The sequence below is a fragment of the Balaenoptera physalus genome (genome assembly GCF_965194825.1).
Source record: "Balaenoptera physalus genome assembly, chromosome: 15".
Classification (NCBI taxonomy): domain Eukaryota; kingdom Metazoa; phylum Chordata; class Mammalia; order Artiodactyla; family Balaenopteridae; genus Balaenoptera; species Balaenoptera physalus.
Genome location: NC_138894.1, coordinates 56209268 through 56229959, shown reverse-complemented (window position 1 = coordinate 56229959; position 20692 = coordinate 56209268). Strand labels below are relative to the sequence as shown.

At 36.2% G+C, this 20692-nt stretch overlaps 1 protein-coding gene across 25 annotated transcripts in view; it reads right to left on the bottom strand.

The window, feature by feature from the left end:
* The window catches only part of NRXN1 (neurexin 1), a 1120109-nt gene that overhangs the window by 302374 nt on the left and 797043 nt on the right, over positions 1-20692 (bottom strand). For all 25 annotated transcript variants that reach the window (XM_082427614.1, XM_082427616.1, XM_082427619.1 and 22 more), the window contains one exon: positions 14271-14452. In XM_082427614.1, the coding sequence (XP_082283740.1) occupies positions 14271-14452 (182 nt within the window). The remainder of the gene's footprint in view (positions 1-14270; positions 14453-20692) is intronic.

Below are 20692 nucleotides of genomic sequence, written 5' to 3'. Positions count from 1 at the left end.
TTTTCCGGAAAGTAAATAGAGACATAGAACAACAGATAAAATTCAACTCCCTCTGAACAGCCTGTCATAAAATATTATTGGCCTTGCGGACCCAATTCTACGCATCACTAATCTATTGAATCCAGTTTATGTCTAGACAGAAGAATCAAAAAAAAAAAAAAAAGCCAGTAAATAAAAAAAGAGCAGTTAAATAACAAATACAGTTTACTGAAGAGAAAGTTCATTGAAAAGCTAGTTAATCATGAAGCTGATGGCTGCAGTATGTTCTTCACAGAATAATGAACAATAACTGTTGCAATTTCAAATACCAAAAAGCACCCCCAGCCACTTCGTTTATCCAACACCCTTCACAATAGCCAGTTACAAATAACCAACTAACCACTGGTTGCGAATTAGGCATCGGTGGGAGAGCTAGAATTTACAATTTTTTCTTTCTACATGTGAAACTTCTCTGCAATGCCTGTCTTTTAAAGATCAAATGAACTCAGTTGTGAAGCCTACATGGCAGGCTGTCTGACCTTACTTCACATATAACTGCTAAAATTTCAACCCCATTTCTCTGCTGATGCCCTGTGGGATATGGAGCTCCCAAAGCCTTGCCTTTACTACTAATTAACAATAATGAACAGGATGACATACTTTTCCTTTGAACACTTCTGTCGGGAAGATATCCAATCAGCAAGAGATACAAGCAATAGATGAATTCCCTTCCCCCCCTCCCCCATTTACATGCTGAGATACACAGAGACTCTATCCTGCCTTTTGGTTAAAAAAAAAAAAGAAAGTAGGTCGAGCTGTCTAGGCTTTATGCATTGGCTTTAGAACCTGTGGAAAGGATGAAAGTTTTCTCTCCAGCCAGTTTGCAGAGCATCACAGGTTATTTTTATATTCATCTACACATACCACTGATACTCTTGTGACAGTTATTAGTTTAGTCCCACATTTAGGCACAACTCAAAAAATAACAATGATACCTATAATTCCACCCATTAAAAGAATTTTAAAACAAATATCATGTGCTATGTCATGGCACTCTATTATTATTTAGTGCATTGTGTTGAGGGACACAGAAGTTCTAGCTTGTGCCCAAGCTTAAGGAATGTCATAGTGTAATACACAGTAAAGATTCACTAATTTAGGATTGGTAATTTGGATTGTATGATCATTTGAAAAAGTAGCTGGGCTAGCCTGAAATTTTCCTTTGCACAAAAGAAAAATGGGGCTTTGCAGTCAGAACAGTTACTTACTAGCTATGTGATTTGGGTCAATTATTTAAAAATGCAGTTTGCTCAACTGTAAAATTGAGATAATAATTCAAACCTCAATGGGTTATTGTGAATATTAAATGAAATACAATTTTTATGGAAAGTGTTTAGTGTTTGGGGCATAGTAAGCATTCAGTACATGCTAAATAGAATTGTTTAGCTATTATTCTTACTAAGCCAGCAAACAGAGGAAGCCTGATTTCAAAGGGAGAGTTTAACCCTGCTTAAGATAATTAACTGTTAGAACTTTGAACATTTAATATATATTAATTAAAATATTTTTAAAACTATTTTAATAAATGGAGAATCAATTTCACCTCCATCATTTTAACAAGTGTCACAGTAGGAGAAGAAGAAGGAAAAAAAAAAAAAAGATGGTCAAATTGCCAGGGTAGTAGAGGTTAATTACCTTCCACAACCCTAATCGATCAGGATTGATTACCACAGTAGGTTTTTGTTTGTTTGTTTGTTTCATTCACTCTCCAATTGGATTAATCATCTCTCATCAAGTCAGAATGCAGGGAAATATATCACAGATGTTTTTATATAAGTACCCAAAATTATACAGACAGCACATAAGAAGCATACTGAATCTCAGAGAACTGACTACTTGTTTGGAATATTTGAGCCTGGAAGTGGGGCTGATCAATGGTCTAACGTGGGAGAAGTCTTCCTTCCCTGAGAAATACACCATGTGGATAATGAGTTCATTTCGTGATAGGCCCCAGCACTCTGGCCTCTGCCTTGAGTGTGCAAGCCTCTGTAGGTTGTAAAAGGGGAGCCCAGGAGAGTGTCACATGCTTTCACCAATACCCTTTGGGAGTCTACCTCACACTGGGCTCCAGGGAGACCACTCCTCACGTGAGTTCCTGTACCACAGTGGAAACTTACCAGCAAGAGCGGAAGGGAGGCCACAAGCCAAAAAGGAAGGCTCCATTCACTCACGCCTGCATTCCCTCATCAATAAATATTACTATGTGTTCATGAGCACTGTGCTACTATCTGAAAATACAGAGACGTAAAGATACATAGTACATGGTAACTGACCTTGATGAGTTCACAATTTAATGCGCTGAAAGGACACATAAGGAAATAAACATGACTACGGTAAGTAATATAATAGAATTAAGAACAGAGTGCTAGGACTTCCCTGGTGGCGCAGCGGTTAAGAATCTGCCTGCCAATGCAGGGGACACGGGTTGAGCCCTGTTCCGGGAAGATCCCACATGCTGCGGAGCAACTAAGCCCGTGCGCCACAGCTACTGAGCCTGTGGCCTAGAGCCCACGAGGCACAACTACTGAGCCCACATGCTGCAACTACTGAAGCCCACGCGTCTAGAGCCCGTGCTGAGCAACAAGAGAAGCCACCGCAATGAGAAGATCGCGCACCGCAACAAAGAGTAGCCCCCCGCCACCCCACCCCACCCCCGCTTGCTGCAACTAGAGAAAGCCCGTGCGCAGCGAGCGATGAAGACCCAACACGGCCATAAATAAATAAATAAATAGAACAAAGTGCTATGTTAGTACCAAGAAGCGCATGATTAGTTATTCCCTAGGGGACCAAGGAAGGCTTCACAAATTTATGAAATATATGATCCAGGCCTTAAAGATGAACAGAAACTCACCAGACTAGAAAAGAGAGGAAGGCAAGCAGGAGTGAGAGGAAATAGGAATATTTCAAAGAAAGAAATGAGCATGAACAGAGGCACTTTGGAGGTCTATCTTTGCTGACTGTCATTTCATTATTGGTACAAATATTTTTTGAAAATTGTTCTCTGCCTTTAAAATTATGTACACCCCAAATTTACAAATCAATCTAATTACAAAAGCTAACTAGCTAAATACAAAATGTTTGAGGCAACTAGTCAACCAGATAACTTTCTATGTGCTTATTTAACTAGAGAAAATAGTTTATATAGCTGATGTCTGGAATGCTCAGTAATTCAAGTGATGTATGGTATGCTAAAAGCTGAGGTTGTTTGACTTCACAGAGCTGCATTAAACAGACCACAGGCAGAGTTGTGGGGTGTAACCAGAAGATGGCTTGCCCCCTATACCTTTACCTGCACCACACACATAAGGCCCAGATGTTAAGCACATCGACTTAGAAGTCAGACTGCCTGAGTTCAAATCCTGGTTTTGCTTACTAGCTGTGTGACCTGTGCCTCCTTTCCTCATTAACTAAATAAGGATAAAATTTTTTACTGTAGGGTTTTTATGAGTATTAAATGGATAACAAATGTAAAATTAGAACAGTCATGTGATTATTGGTTGCTTTTATAAATGTCACACTTAAAACCTTTGTGTTTCTACAGCAGGAAGGTTTGGAATATCAGCCTATGCCTACATTCTGTGACTAATATGTCATAAGAATAAAATTTATCCATTAAATTCTAAGATACTTGAGGTCAAAAGCCACGCCTCACTCGACTGTATTGCAAGTGCCTTGAAAGGTGCTTTAAAAAAGTCTATCATAGAGAGTGAAGTAAGTCAGAAAGAGAAAAACAAATACTGTATGCTAACACATATATATGGAATCTAAAACAAAAAACAAAAAAACAAAAAACTTGGCTCTGAAGAACCTAGGGGCAGGACAGAATAAAGACGCAGACACAGAGAATGGACTTGAAGACACGGGGAAGGGTAACCTGGGACTTAGTGAGAGTGGCATGGACATATATATACTACCAAATGTAAAATAGATAGCTAGTGGGAAGCAGCCACATAGCACAGGGAGATCAGCTCCGTGCTTTGTGACCACCTAGAGGGGTGGGATAGGGAGGGTGGGAGGGAGACACAAGAAGGAAGAGATATGGGGATATATGTATATGTATAGCTGATTCACTTTGTTATACAGCAGAAACTAACACACCATTGTAAAAGCAATTATACTCCAATAAAGATGTTAAAAAAAAAAAGGTTTGTTAAATACGTATATTAAAATGAGATTATGTCTGAGTTGGAGTGGGGAACAGCTGGAGATAGAGCCAGAAAGTAAGCCCAGATTTTGCATGCATTGCAGGTCCAGCTAAGGAGTTTTTGGCTTTTGAACTATTTGCATTGTAGGCTGGTGGTTCTCCAACAGAATGAAGGCATGGTGCACCAGAATCTTGCCTTGAGATACCAATCTATAAAGAGGCAACATAATGAATTTGAGACATGCTAGCAGTTAGCTCAGATTTGCAGCTCAAATCCACACTTAACAAGTTAAATATAAACCAACTTCTTCTAAAGGAGACCATGCCCTTGACCGGAGCAGCACTGAGCTATTTATTGCCCCTGAACGTTTTCAGAATGCACACAGGCAGTTTAAATTGGCAGAGCTTCTAGAACCAAAAGATTATTTCAACAAATATTTATTGCTCATTTGCTAAATTCCAGGCTCTAGCTGGCCTCTGGGAATACAGAGGTGCACGAAATAGATGGAAGTCGCCGCCCTGACACTGTGGCTCAGCATCACATTTTTCATCTTCAATAAAGGATCTGCCATTGTAACTTAAGCACTTTAATCTGAACCCCAAATTTTGCCTGGTTCACAAAACTGCCACCAAAAACAGAAGAAAGTACAAGGACTACTAAAAAGTGATACAGGGTTTTGGGGCCGATTCTTTTCCAGACAATTGACTTTCCTTTGTCCAGGAGAAGTAAATTACTAAGTGTCTATGTATACAGTTTTGAAAAACTGAAAGTCAGTTTCTCCCCATACTTTAAATAAACTTTGGGAAAAAATAGTTAATGAATATTATGGAGGGACTTCAAATTGATAGTCTGAACGGGGAGTTCATGCCCATCCCTGAACAGCCTTGGGGGCAAGCGAGGAGTTGAGATACAGTCTTGCAGAGCAGAGAGGGAAGCGGAGGAGTGATGGGTTGAGTCTCAGGCTCTGTGCCGCACTCTCCCTGCTTTTGTTCACTTAGGAGCTTTTTTTGCCTCTAAGTGAGCACAATTACTGATACAGGTGGCTGAATATTATCAGTCAGATATGTCCTGAACTAAAAGAGGTTGAGAGACCCACTGCCATGAAACGTTTAGAACCAGAGGTTGAAATAACCAAGTTTTTACTTTACAACAATCGTTCTGGTGGCAGTGCAGAGATGAATTAGAAAGGAGACGAACCTTGCGAGCAGAGAGATCAGTTTGAAGTCTGTGCAACAGTTCAAGAAGAGAACATTCACTTAAGGCAAGAATAATGGGAGTCAAAGAAAGCAGATAAATTCTAAAGCTCTGTTAAGCACTTGAAATGTGGCTAATGGAACTGAAGAACTGAATTTCAAAATGTATTTAATTGTAATTAAGTTAGATGTAAATTTAAAACTGAGAGTTGACTCAATTATGGAAAATTTTTAAGTATGTTTATGATAATTCAGCTACGTGAATCTATGCTTCCTGTGGGAAATTTTATGAAATATACAGTATTTCTGATGCAAATTTAGATTCTGAATTGAGAGGCACCATAAGTGTAAAACACACATTAGATATCAAAATTTAGCATGAAATAATAATATAAAACATAGTAAAATGTATATTGATTATATGTTAACATAATACTTTGGATATAGTGAGTTACATAAAATATATTAAAAGTTAGTTTCATCTGAGTTTTTTTTTTCTTTTTTAATGTGACTACTAGAGAACTTAAAGTTACATACATGGCTCACGTTATATTTCTATTGGGCAGTACTGATTGAAAGACATTTCTGGAATTTAGTGAGAAACAAATTACTTCATAAAAGCAAGCAGGGGAAAGATGTCAAAGTTTTCATCTGTAACTGTGTAGATGGGCAGGTAGCTGGAAGACGACGAATTCAGTTTTACCTGTGAGACATCCAGGTGGAGATGCCTTTGGCAATGCTGGTAGGTGATGATAAGAGGGGAAGTCAGGGAGTGTGTCTGGGAATAAGCAGTCTGCATTTGCTGGCTAAAATGCAGAACAGAATTTCAGGAATATTAAGATTAACTTTTTTTTCATAGACCAAAAAGCCTGAATAATCAATTAAATTTTGATCTTTCACCAAAGAGTTTTTTGGCCTGTCAGTCTTGTATTTCCACTCTTTGTTGGGCAGCAAGGCCCTAAGGGGTAGTTTCAGGAGGAAGTGTTTCTTTTGATAGGTGAACACCACCATGAAAGTGTCTCCTCAGAAACCTGAGAAGTAGGTTCTTCCAGGGCTGTGCTTTGTTGACAGAGAGGTTAAACAGTTTCCTGTCTTGTGACCTAAGCGTCCCCAGGTCTAGCATACTACCTCCTAAAGTAACCTCCTAAAAATAACACCTGTGCATTTCACAGCTCCGAAAATGCTTGTTTTCTTCAGAAGAATTTTCTCAGGCCCAGTAAAAATTATCTCTAGTTCTTTGCTACTGATTTAAAATGTGGCTTATTTATGCCTAGGGTTAACTTGAGTGTCCCTGAGTATATTCACCTAGGTCATTTCCTTCCTTTTGTTGAAACGAACTGCCTGTGTCTGAAGTGGTGCAACATCAGCTTTCATAGGACTGCAATGCCATAGTGTCACTTCCATCTTGTTTCCTGGTCTTTGACTGACATATTCACTATGCTGTTTGCATTTTTTAACTACTACTCTCATGCATTTTGTTTATGGCTTTCAGTGGGGGTTTTTTGGTGCAATAAAAGGCGTGTAAAAATGACTCCTTATTCAGTATGCATTCCCCAAACTAGGTCTTAACCCTCAAGCAATGTCATTACTCTTTTTCCATCCATCTATATTGTGTTTAGACTTCTGCAAAAGCCAGCATCCTTAATCTTAAAGCCAGTGTATGCTTTCATTGCTGCTCATCATTTCTTCCTAAGACATGTTGACGTCTTGATCATAAGAATGAACGTATCAGATATCAGATATATTCTGAGCATGGGAGATCTTAACCATGTCTGCTCCTGGGAATCTCTTAATACCCTAGGCTCAGCTGCTCCTGGATTTCTGAGCCTATATAAGATAATAAATATTTGCTGTTTTAAGTTGCTAAATTGTGGGGAAATTTGTTACACAGAAATAGGTAGTTAATACATTACAAACTGCATTATAGGTGATCAATAATGATGTGTTGAATGGGCCAAAGGAATGTTTCTTGAAGGTATGCTTTTGAAAAATATTAGCTACAGAAGAAATGGAGGTGTGCTCAGTAGCCAGAAAGGATTCACCAATTTTCTTGTTTTGGCATCTTGTCATAAGAAAAGGGCAACTCATCATTGGCTAACTTAGAATGGATTTGAAACCATTCTGTTAATATAGCTTGGGTTCCAACACAAAACAGTAGGTCAAGAAGAGCAGTGATCATAGATTGGAGGAGAATCTATGTCCAAGATTTTCTCTACCTAGATAATGCCCTGGCCATTGTTTTAGCAGCTTTTCCAAAGAGATTCCTGAGCTCTAGACTTCTTTCTGCTAGCTCAGAGCGCTACAAGATCCCAGGCCCAACCCTGAAAACACCCATTTGGATAGAGAAGATGATGACTGAGCAGAATCTAGAGAGTGAGAGAGAATGAGAAGAAACCTTCTGCACAGATTCAGAAACAGAGAAATGAAAATAAGAAGTTCATTTTTTTAAAAAGTGGACTAATAAATTTCACTGGCATGGAAAGATAAGAATAGAATTGTGGAAATATGGACTGAAAAGGGAAATTAAGATCAGAATGTTCAGGACATTAACTGTTAGTCACAGAATGTGCCTTTACCTGTACATACTTGGGAAGCATCAGTGTGTTGTTTTTTTTTTAAATTTTGTTTTGGTTTTATTGTTATTACTTCTATGTGGGTTTGATTATTATCTGTTAACACAATATAATTTCACAAATGAGAAGGCAATATTTTGTATCTGACCATTAACATTCAGAATTGAAATAAAATTTCTCAGTCCTCTTTAATGGATTAGCTAAACAAAATTGACGAAACATAGCCTAAAAGCAAACACACACTACTGAGGTTAGACTATTTGGTACAATCAGTGTGTTTTAAAAGAGGAATAATAGAGGAATAATCAAAGAAGCATTTTAGCAAATTAACCTGACATAAGTACATAAAATGGATTGGAAAGTATTCAGAACAGAGACAGGAAGATAACTGAGAAGGTGTGGCAGCTGTTTAAGCATCTAAGTCATAAGTACATGAAATAAGGAGGTGCAGCTAGAAACAGCTGTTTTGGTTCTTTTTATTAAATTTCACAGCAGTAGAATTTCAGAGGAGGAAATAATTCTAGAAATCTAAAACCAAATTCAGAGAGATTTACTTATGCTCAAAGGTGACAACCAGCTTAGAAAATGAGATACTAATTTTCATTAGAAAATGAGATACTGAATTAACTTCTAAGGGGAAAGGATGAAGGGAGGAATTTATTTTAATTCACTTGACCCCATCCATCCCAAAATAGGACTGTTTCAAGATATTTGGACAGCACTTAAGCATACTGAAATATGACCATCATTTCTCCCATTTTCTTCAAAGATAACATTCATCCTTCATACCTTAGAAGCTTGGGCAAAAATTTTGCAACACATGGTAAAAAGACATTATTTTAGCCTTTCTTTTAAAATTCTTGTCAAATAGGCCACATGTTCTCTAACTCACGTAAGAACAAGGAAAACAAAACCAAATAAAATATCTACTGTGTATGATTTACAGGCTTTAATTTAAATATTACATGGCAAAGTGAAATTCTTAAAATAGGTGAATCTGTTGGTTAAAAAGAGTGTTTCAGATGAAACAGTTGAAATTCTAGAAAAACCTGTGAGGGAATAATTGGGTTTTATCTTGTTGATATAGACATGCACCAATATATAAGTATTGACTTTTAAAAGATTTTTTAAACTTAATCTTCATAAAGCATAAGATAAGATGATGAGAAAGATTTGACATGTCAAAAATACCGATAAGCTATTTTTGAGACCTGTAATATTTACTATAAATACACTATGCTTCTAGTCTACACTAAAATCGCTGATCAAAAGGTGTATTTCTAAATCAAAATCAATTAAGAGCTTGGTTTCAAAAATAAGGCTTCCAGCCCAGGAAATTACAAAGGAGAAACACTTAAGGCAAATATATACAACAATTCACTGATCGAATTTGCAATGCTCTTTCATGCTCTGAAGATGAAAGGATTTCAAAGAACACTCTCCACTCATCCTCTCCTCCATCCTCCACACACTTCCTCTGGTCAGAACCAACGCACGTGCTAATATTCATGGCAGTGAGTGAGCACACATCTGCAGTGCTTTCTTCTAAGTCAGAAGAGTTAAGTAATCTCCAGTTAACATTACCAGACTGATTTATGAGAGATGTTTCCTCTAGAGTGACGACACTGGTAAAATTTTTAGATGTACCTCATAAATTATGAAAAACTTGAATTTAATTTTTTTGCGTATTGCCTCTAAGAGATTACTTTATTCAATATTGATTAAATAATCACCATTACTAATTTAAATGTGTATAATAGAACACTTTACAGTTTTTATTTGTTTTTTGTTTTTTTGGCGGCGTTGGGGCTTCGTTGCTGCACGTGGGCTTTCTCTAGTTGAGGTGAGCGGGGGCTACTCTTCCTTGTGGTGCACGGGCTTCTCACTGCAGTGGTTTCTCTTGTTGCAGAGCACGGGCTCTAGGCGCGCGGGCTTCAGTATTTGTGGCTCATGGGCTCTAGAGCACAGGCTCAGTAGTTGTGACGCACGGGCTTAGTTGCTCCGCAGCATGTGGGATCTTCCCGGACCAGGGCTTGAACCCATGTCCCCTGCATTGGCAGGCGGATTCTTAACCACTGCGCCACCAGGGCAGCCCTTTTTAAATTCTCTATCTTAAAAACCTATCATTTGTCCACATTCTTACAAATACTTTGCAGATAAGAAAGTAAAACTGCAAAGGGAAGAAATGGAGATATACCAAGATGGAGAAATAACCAAGAAACACTAGTCACGTTGGGACAAAGTATGTTTACTATAAATAATCTGAGCTACCTGGTAACCAGGGTCCCAGCTAGTTTTTTCATTCATTTATCTAGCTAATATTTATTGAGATAAGTATTAAGTGGTGAGCTCATTTATTTTTGTATCCACAGAACCCTGAACATAGGCTTGGGCCATATTAGTTGCTCAGAAAATATTTCTGGACAGGCTCCTAGCATGTACTGACATAAATGATGAAAAGCCACATTTCTACATTACATTATTTTTCTTATTAGTCATCATTATTATAAATTTTGTTCTAAGCCATCAGAAAGTTTACCGCTATTTGAAAAAATGGACAGGTCTGAAATGACTAGAGAACAACTCAAGATAAAAGTGAGTTACAATAAATGAGGCAATTACTAAGGAGAGATAATCACTCATCCAGCAAAAATTCTCACCATAGACTTTCTTTAAACAACCAACTACCATAATCAATTCTTAGCTAAAGATTCAGAAAACAACATCAACAAAAATACGTAACTTTTGAATAATACAGCCGGTATGTATAGAGTGCTACACTTTTTCTATATCGTAAACAAGAAGTTGGATGACTTTCTTCCGAGTTATGTAGAAACTAAACTGCACATATGACTTCACTTTGACTACTGAAAACCTGAGAGTCTATACTCAACCCAAGCCACAATATTTTCAATATATAATTCATGAATTCTTTTATTATTTCAGAAAACATTTCTGAGCACTTGTATTCTACGCACTGTGTTAATTAATTGCCCCTCACTTCATGTCTTAATCTTCCCTTCAGCCCCTTCTAAAACCTTGTACATTTCAATAGCAATATCATATGGCTTTGAGGTTAATAGTGGTAGCATTAATATTAACATGGCAAAAAATCCATCTGTAAAGACTAGGCCACTTAAGTAAAAAATCATTTTATTCCAAGTTATTATATTTTTAAGAGTATAGTTAATCAAAATTTAAATATGATTATATGTTTAAGTAAAATCAAACATGATCATTTGAAAAAATAGGATAATAATGTCAAATATTCACATCCTCACTGAAATTATATGCCAATCAGATTTTAAAAGTTATCGAACTAAAGTGGCATTACACAATTCAGCAAGACTGGAGCAACTTTTAATGTGTGCAATTGACTTTCCAGCTTATTGGTTAATTCCATTAATTGAGGATATAAATATAGCTTTTAAATAAGATCAGAGCATAGTTTATACTTGGCTGACCTTGAAGGTTTATAGAAATTTTCTTGGAAGTTTAATAGATAACCAAAATTTCTAACTTTTACAGATTAAACATATCTGTGATATCATCAGGTTAATTTTTAAGTCAGTTATATTTAAAAACTAAAATCAGACAGTAGTAATAATCTTTCTACAATTGTTGTTTTCCTCTTATATTTCCAATTCTGAAAGAAGCAGAAGAAATGATTTGGGGAAAATCAGGATGTACTCAAAGGTATGTAAACCATTTGATAAAATAGCCTTTGAACAGTCCCAAATCTAAGAATCATTATTATTAAGAATACTTCTGCTTCTATCAGCCATGGGTATCAGCTTTGGTCCCCACCCACTTCATTTTCCGTCCCTTTACTTCCTTCTTCCCTCCCTCCATCCCTTTCTCTCTCCCTCTCTCTCTTTTTCTCAAGCTCTCTCTCTTCCCTTTTTTAATATCTAACTCCTCTTTCTCTTCCTCTTCCATGTACCCAACATTATGGGAAAGAGTTAAAGGTAAACTTTAGAAGAAAAAGAAAACCACTGGCTTACTTTTGTTTGTAATGTGGAAACATGGAAAAAAGTGGCTTACCTTCATGTAAGCAACTTGCTGAGTCAGTAATGGCTGATCACTGCTTGCAGGCAATGAGAGAAAAAGGGGGGAAATGGAAAGTTTTAGTTGGCCAGATTTGGACTAAGACTGGGTCCTAGTAGTTGATATAGGAGTTAGTAGGGCTGACTACAAATGGTGTTTGGTAAGCCCAGGGAACCAACATCCATCTTCCATTTCCTAGTCAAGGACAGGCTAGGATTAAGAAAGAGTTTGAAGACAGCCAATCCAAGAGGAAGGGTGTTAGAAACAAAAACTGAATCCAAAGTGAATGGCCAGCCAAGACCAAGAGAGGAGAATCAGAAAGAAGGAGGGCCTCACAGGACATCTATCAGGAATCTCTGGCCAGTAAAGAAGCTTTGGAAGGTACTGGGCTGGGTTTTTAGGGACAAGTTCCTTTACATATACAAGGACTCTAAGGCACAGTTGATCAGAATTGGAAAGAAATACCCATTCCTGTAGACTAAAACCCTTTGACCATAAAACAAACAGTGGTTTGAGTAATTCAATAACATGGCCCCTTATGATTTGCAAGTGATCATTATAGAACCTTTTCTCAGGGTAAATGTGTAATTGGTTATGGATCAATAAGTATTTTTCTTTCAGGAGGAAAAGCTCTTGTTTTCTTTTTGATTATTTATTTATTTTTTGAAGTACCAAGGCTCTTAAATCAGAATGGAGCAAATACATTTGGAAAGTTGAGATTACTCTAAACAGCAAGATTCCTTACTGCATTAGTTATCTCAGCTGATCACTTATTTATGATGCCATAAAAATCCAGATGCCTTCAATTCTGATGGTTAGACATTTGCCAAAAGACAGCTAAAATTACTTTCCAACGTTTCCCATTTTGACAACTGCATTTTGAATTGAAAATTTATGATGGTTCAGTAATGGTTGTGCTGAGGTGTTTTGGGGTTTTTTTGTTTTTGTTTTCCAAGATTAGCAATGAATTCAGCTCTTGTGGTCAGTTGTAAACCTTACTGAGTTTATTGGAAATTCTAGAAACCTAACAGAAAACTAAGATTAAGAAAATAAATGAATAAAACTTTGAGAATTAAGACCCTGCAAGTTTGTGATAATGTATTTTGGTGTTTGGTGATTTTCCTAATCATTTTACAGTGAGAGCCTGAAGGCCAGTTTCTAACAGGAAAGAACATGTTGACCTAATCTAAGGTCTTCTGAGGCATGGGTGCAGGTAAAGGGAGAACTTGCAAGGATAAACAAAAGCAAAACAAAACAAACTTATACGATCACATAAGGCAGAAGAGATAAACTACCTCAAGAACAGAAAGGCAGATGAAGAGGTTGATATGCTTCTGGACCTTCCAGAAGATAGAGAGTTTAGACCAAGAACTATGATGATAAGAACCCTTTAGAGTGTTTTGAATATATGACACTTTCCTATGGTTGTTATTTTGATATATCAATAAAATATTAATATCTCTTGACAATGAAAGACTGTGTGATTCTTTGCAAATATCGTGAGTAAATGAGAAGTTAAAGAATTGCAACCACACAAATTAGTAACTCTTTGAAAGCAGAGATATAAGGAAGAGTCCCCAAGCTATAGTCAGTTATGACAACTTTAAAAGGTAAAGAAAGCTTTTCATTCATGAATTATTATTTGACATTCACTAAAAGCTAACTAAATTCTTGTGGGAGGCTTAGAACTTAGAGAAAAAGGCATGGTCCCAGGATATAAATGGCAAGAGTCCATTGTATTTTCTTGATGTGTATGTATCAAAATGAGTTTAAGATGGCATAGAAGTAATCTTTTTGTCTTTTTCTTTCGTATCCCCAAATACCTTTAAAGATTCCTTTTCGCCTGTCCATTGCATGTGACTTTAGACAATTCTTTTCTCAGGTGAGAAAAGAAACAAGGACACTGGATCCAGATCTGCTGTCACCAGTATTACAACCTCCTGCTTCCAGCCAGATGGAATAGTATCTACTGGACCACAATGTTTTTTATTAATTTGGCAAGACTGCCTAAAGTCACTAAAAACACACCAAGAATAATTCCTTGTGAACAGAGAACTGAGAGGAATTTTCACTTAAAAAGAAAAAAAATCTATTGTCAAGAACATTTTAACAACAGTAATAGCTATAAGGTCTTATTACCTCTAGAGTATATTTATATTTTCTGTATATTTTTTGCTGGGGGGAGGGAAATGTCCAAAAAGCAGAATTATACATTATTTACAAAAAGCTAACAGTAAAAGCTAAAAGCTGAATCTTATTTTAGAAGTACTTACTATATGCAGCTCTAGGTAGTCTCCCAGGCCAGAAGAACTGTCCACTCGCACCAATACAGCTTCTTTCTGAACAGTGCTAAACCCTATGGCCAGTCTGTCTGCTCGTGTACTTGGCCGGTCATTAGGAGGCCACTTATACGTGATTTGTCCACCACCTTTGCTAAAGATATATGTTGTCCCAGCTGGAAAACAAAAACCAAAACCAATTAGTCCAAATACATCAAGGGCACACTTTCCTATGTTTGTTATGTTGACATATCAGTAAAGTATTAAATTTACACCATGGCAGTCATAAATAAATAAAATAAAATAACAAGAACAAAAACAAAAACCTATGGCAAAGCAAATAAGCAAATAACAGATTTTAATCAAACATGCTCAAGAAAGAGAACAGAGTTTTTTTAAAAAGAAATATCAAGGCAGCTCCATTTTTAATACACTCATTAAATCTACCAGCAGGTGTTTCAGAACAAACGGGAGATTACTGCTTTTTCCACTGAGTTGGACAAGCATGCAATGTAATGGGGCTTTATTTCTTTCTTCCAGTTTAAAAAAATAGTTTAGTAGGAAACATTGACTTTGGATGCTTCAAAAGGAGCAGAAACATATATCAACTTGTTTTTGAAACAAGAGCTTCATGTAGATGTGATAGGGTCATAGAGCACAGGGAAGGAAATTGCAAGAAGTATGCTATGAATCAACTTTTATGGAGAGAGGGCCTATTCACATATGACAGATCATAACTAATGGATGAACAGCCATAAGACCCAACAGTCATGTCAAGAAAATACAGATAATAGATCCCATCTATAGAAGTCAGGTCTTATTTAACAAGCAACATCTACTAGTTGTCAAACTATCCAGCTCCATAAAAAGACCCATTTTTTTCCCAAAGCAAATGCTAGTCTTACAGCAATAAGAATAATATCATAGCCTCATTTGGTAAATCTTCAAATTTTACTTTATGATGGTGATGTCAGTAAATTATCTATCTTGCTCTAAAAAGAGTTTTGTTTCAAACAAATTTCCTAAGCATCCAATGTGTTAAAGTCCTATTTCATTGCACCACTGGCATCTACCTCATTTAATGCAATAAGATTAATTCTTTGAGTAAGAATATTTGGAAGAGACAAGCAAAGATATATATAAAGGAGAATGAATCTTCCTCCACACTAAAGGGGACCAGAGAAATATTTATTTAGTTATCCCAGGAATAGACCTTAAGGTACAATTTATAGGAGTGTAGCCTTCCAATAACAAAGGAGGCCAATACATATTTATTGTGTACCTACTATGTGCCAACATGGTAACGAAAGCAATAAAACTAAATACTAAAATTTAGGCCACAAAGCATCTTGTGTGTACAGAAATATAGCTTCTACCAAGAGTAAGGGTTGTAAGTAAAAGTTGAGTGTACAGCAGTATGTTTTCAAGATATCTACACATTAAATTTCTATGAACCAAATTTACCAATTAAATGATGTTGACAATGTCACATTCATGTACATTTAATTAAATAGCTGATGATATCAATTTTTTTCTCTTTTGATATTTTGGGGCCAATCATTCTTTGTATTCTGTCTGAGACATTTCCATAGGCCCCTGAGAAACTCCAAAGAACTCTGCAATATGCTTAATGTGCCTGACTGGTTAAATAGGCCTTGGTATGTAGACCTGACCCAAGAAACATGTCAAGACAATATTGATGTAAAAGTGATAAAACAGAATCTTGTTAAAAATGCAGTGGTAGAGAGGTTAGTCATTTTCTTGGATACTAATGCATGAAAGTAGTTTATCTCTCTCATGCGAGAATAGGTAAGTTATATTTGAAAGGTACTAATCAGTGTGCAAGCAAAGAAAATTCAGAATATACATATTTGTGTATCAGAAATGCCAGAGCCTTCTACAACCATTTATGTTCTACAACATCAGAAGCTTGTTCACCACAATATTAACAAGCAAGCACTATTTGGTAAATCTTCCTCTTGGTAATTTTTGCAAATAATTAAGTATTAAATGTTTCAGAAAAGCCTACATTGATAAAACACAGGACAAGAACATATAAAAGTAAAGATTTCTTTAAAAGGAGGATGTGGTGGTGACCTCTGAGTGTTAGTACTTGATTGATTTTATTTTTCTCCTTTTAATTAACTTTGTCCTCTAATGACTATATATTTCATGTGAATTAAGAAAAATATTCAAGTAGAGATGCTACTTAACAATATAAAACAAATCTAAGAACTCAGATGTTTTCCAGAATCACCAGAGTAAGGTAGTGTTGTAAGGCAACAATATCATATATTACATGATAATTTTTGACATTAAAAATCACTTTCACAATAATTTCTTCATTTCCTCTCTACTTCTGTATGGAAAGTAGGGCAAGCATTACTCCCACGTCACATTTGAGGAAATTTAGTCAGAAGGATCAACTTGTTAACTAAAGTTGCAAACTTGGAAGAGCTGGTAGGAAATCTAGTATCCAGATTCGACTCCTGTATTTTTTTTTTTTATTACATAAATGTTTCTGTTATCATAACAAGACAGTCAAGAAAAAGTTAATTGGGTATGTCAGTCTGAATTTATCAAGGCCAACTATTATCATATTCGAATGTCTCATAACCATAAAGTGACATTTGCACCTCATGATCATATACTGTCCTTTCACCTCACAATGCTTTTAAAAAATTTTAAAATAACATGTAAATGTGAAATGACAGAACATTTAATATATGTTGATTAACATTTAGTTTAGGGTACACTTCCCAAACTTGTGGAACTATGCAAGTTTCCTGTTGCTGAGGATAATAATTTAGAGGTTTATATTTTCAGTAAGATAAATGTCACAATACAAATACTGTTACTCAAGATTTGATTTCATCTCTATTTCAACCTTTCCAATAAGTGTTAAGACTTGGCAACTAGCATGCCAGTACCTACTCTGTCTGCCCTACAATGACTTTATTCTTCAGGTTTCGCCAAAACCAAGCAAAAACAAGCGTAACACCATGTGCCAAACAATGCAATTATTCCTAGTGTCCTTTTTCTTCAGATATATCTGAAAACTAGTGTCCTTTTTCTTCAGATATATCTGAAAATCAATCTCTCTTCTTTTTTCATTGTATGCACAATAGAGCATTGTATTGTACACATCAGCACAATTCTGTAATAAGCGAGAGAATTAGATGTCCACACCTCCCAACACAACAGCTCTCTTAACCTACCTCTGTAAGCATCTTGGCTTTAAAAAAAAAATCATTTTGCATCAAACTCTAAAAATCTATGTTCTTAAAGCCCTCCTTCCATCAAGATAGAAAATTACAATATACTCTATTTTGGTGACCTTAATAATATGAGAATACTCCCACAATAAAATGTAGTAGATCAGATGACTAAAGTGTCAAAATCTACTTCATTTAACATGCATCATTCTGAACAAAGAACATGATGTACCTACTGCAGCAGAATAGCTAAGTAATTAAGAATGTAAGCTCTGGACTCAGACAGACCAGGGTTCAAATTCCAACTATATCATTTTCTAGTTACATGACATTGACTACTGTGCTATTTATTCTAACCCTTGGGTTTCCTATCCTTGGGGATATTAACACTGTCTATCTCATAGAGCTCTGCCAGGATTAAATGAAACATGCACAGTAACATCTCAGTCTAATTCCTGGCATATGGTAAGTCCCCAGTACATTTTCTTTTTCTTTTTTTTTTCATAGTGGTACTATTTTTAATAGTCCAAAATAGAAAACAACCCAAATATCTATCAGTGGTAGAATGGATAAACAATGGTATATTTATACAATGGAATACTCTATAGCAATGAAGATGAATGAACTACAACTACATTCAACAATGCCCTTGATTCTCACTAACATGATGTTGAAAAAAAAAAAAAAAAAGATTATGATTTCCACAACCTTCTGAGACTGAACCAGGAAGAAACAGAAAATATAACAGACCAATCACAAGAACTGAAATTGAAACTGTGATTAACAATCTTACAACAAACAAAAGCCCAGGACCAGATGGCTTCACAGGAAAATTCTATCAAACATTTAGAGAAGAGCTAACACCTATCCTTCTCAAACTCTTCCAAAATATAGCAGAGGGAGGAACACTTCCAAACTCATTCTACGAGGCCACCATCACCCTGATACCAAAACCAGATAAAGATGTCACAAAGAAAGAAAACTACAGGCCAATATCACTGATGAACATAGATGCAAAAATCCTCAACAAAATACTAGCAAACAGAATCCAACAGCACATTAAAAGGATCATACACCATGATCAAGTGGGGTTTATTCCAGGAATGCAGGGATTCTTCAATATACTCAAATCAATCAATATGATAAACCATATTAACAAATTGAAGGAGAAAAACCATATGATCAAATTGAAGGAGAAAAACCATATGATCATCTCAATAGATGCAGAAAAAGCTTTCAACAAAATTCAACACCCATTTATGATAAAAACTCTCCAGAAAATAGGCATGGAGGGAACTTACCTCAACATAATAAAGGCCATATATGACAAACCCACAGCCAACATCATTCTCAACGGTGAAAAACTGAAACCATTTCCACTAAGATCAGGGACAAGACAAGGTTGCCCACTCTCATCACTACTATTCAACATAGTTTTGGAAGTTTTAGCCACAGCAATCAGAGAAGAAAAATAAATAAAAGGAATCCAAATTGGAAAGGAACAAGTAAAACTGTCACTGTTTGCAGATGACATGATACTATACATAGAGAATCCTAAAGATGCTACCAGAAAACTACTAGAGCTAATCAATGAATTTGGTAAAGTAGCAGGACACAAAATTAATGCACAGAAATCTCTTGCATTCCTATACATTAATGATGAAAACTCTGAAAGAGAAATTAAGGAAACACTCCCATTTACCACTGCAACAAAAAGAATAAAATACCTAGGAATAAACCTACCTAAGGAGACAAAAGACCTGTATGCAGAAAACTGTAAGACACTGATGAAAGAAATTAAAGATGACACAAACAGATGGAGAGATATACCATGTTTCTGGATTGGAAGAATCAACATTGTGAAAATGACTATACTACCTAAAGCAATCTACAGGTTCAATGTAATCCCTATCAAACTACCACTGGCATTTTTCACAGAACTAGAACAAAAAATTTCACAATCTGTATGGAAACACAAAAGACCCCAAATACCCAAAGCTATCTTGAGGAAGAAAAACGGAGCTGGAGGAATAAGGCTCCCTGACTTCAGACGATACTACAAAGCTACAGTAATCAAGACAATATGGTACTGGCACAGAAACAGAAATATAGATCTATGGAACAGGATAGAAAGCCCAGAGATGAACCCACGCACATAGGGTCACCTTATCTTTGACAATGGAGAAAAGACAGCCTCTTCATGAGTGGTGCTGGGAAAACTGGACAGCTACATGTAAAAGAATGAAATTAGAACACTCCCTAACACTATACACAAAAAATAAACTCAAAATGGATTAAAGACCTAAATGTAAGGCCAGACACTATAAAACTCTTAGAGGAAAACATAGGCAGAACACTCTATGACATAAATCACAGCAAGATCCTTTTTGACCCACCTCTTAGAGAAATGGAAATAAAAACAAAAATAAACAAACGGGACCTAATGAAACTCCAAAGCTTTTGCAGAGCAAAGGAAACCATAAACAAAAAGAAAAGACAACCTTCAGAATGGGAGAAAGTATTTGCAAACGAAGCAACAGACAAAGGATTAATCTCCAAAGTATACAAGCAGCTCATGCAGCTCAATAACCAAAAAACAAACAACCCAATCCAAAAATGGGCAGAAGACCTAAACAGACATTTTTCCAAAGAAGATATACAGATTGCCAACAAACACATGAAAGGATGCTCAACATTACTAATCATTAGAGAAATGCAAATCAAACTACAATGAGGTATCACCTCACACCAGTCGGAATGGCCATCATCAAAAAATCTACAAACAATAAATACTGGAGAGGGTGTGGAGAAAAAGGGAACCCTGTTGCACTGTTGATGGGAATGTAAACTGATACAGCCACTATGGAGAACAGTATGGAGGTTCCTTAAAAAACTAAAAATAGAACTACCATATGACCCAGCAATCCCACTACTGGGCATATACCCTGAGAAAACCATAATTCAAAAAGAGACATGGACCACAATGTTCACTGCAGCACTATTTACAATAGCCAGGACATGGAAGCAACCTAGGTGTCCATCGACAGATGAATGGATAAAGAAGATGTGGCACATATATACAATGGAATATTACTCAGCCATAAAAAGAAATGAAACTGAGTTATTTGTAGTGAGGTGGATGGACCTAGAGTCTGTCATACAGAGTGAAATAAGTCAGAAAGAGAAAAAACAAATACTGTA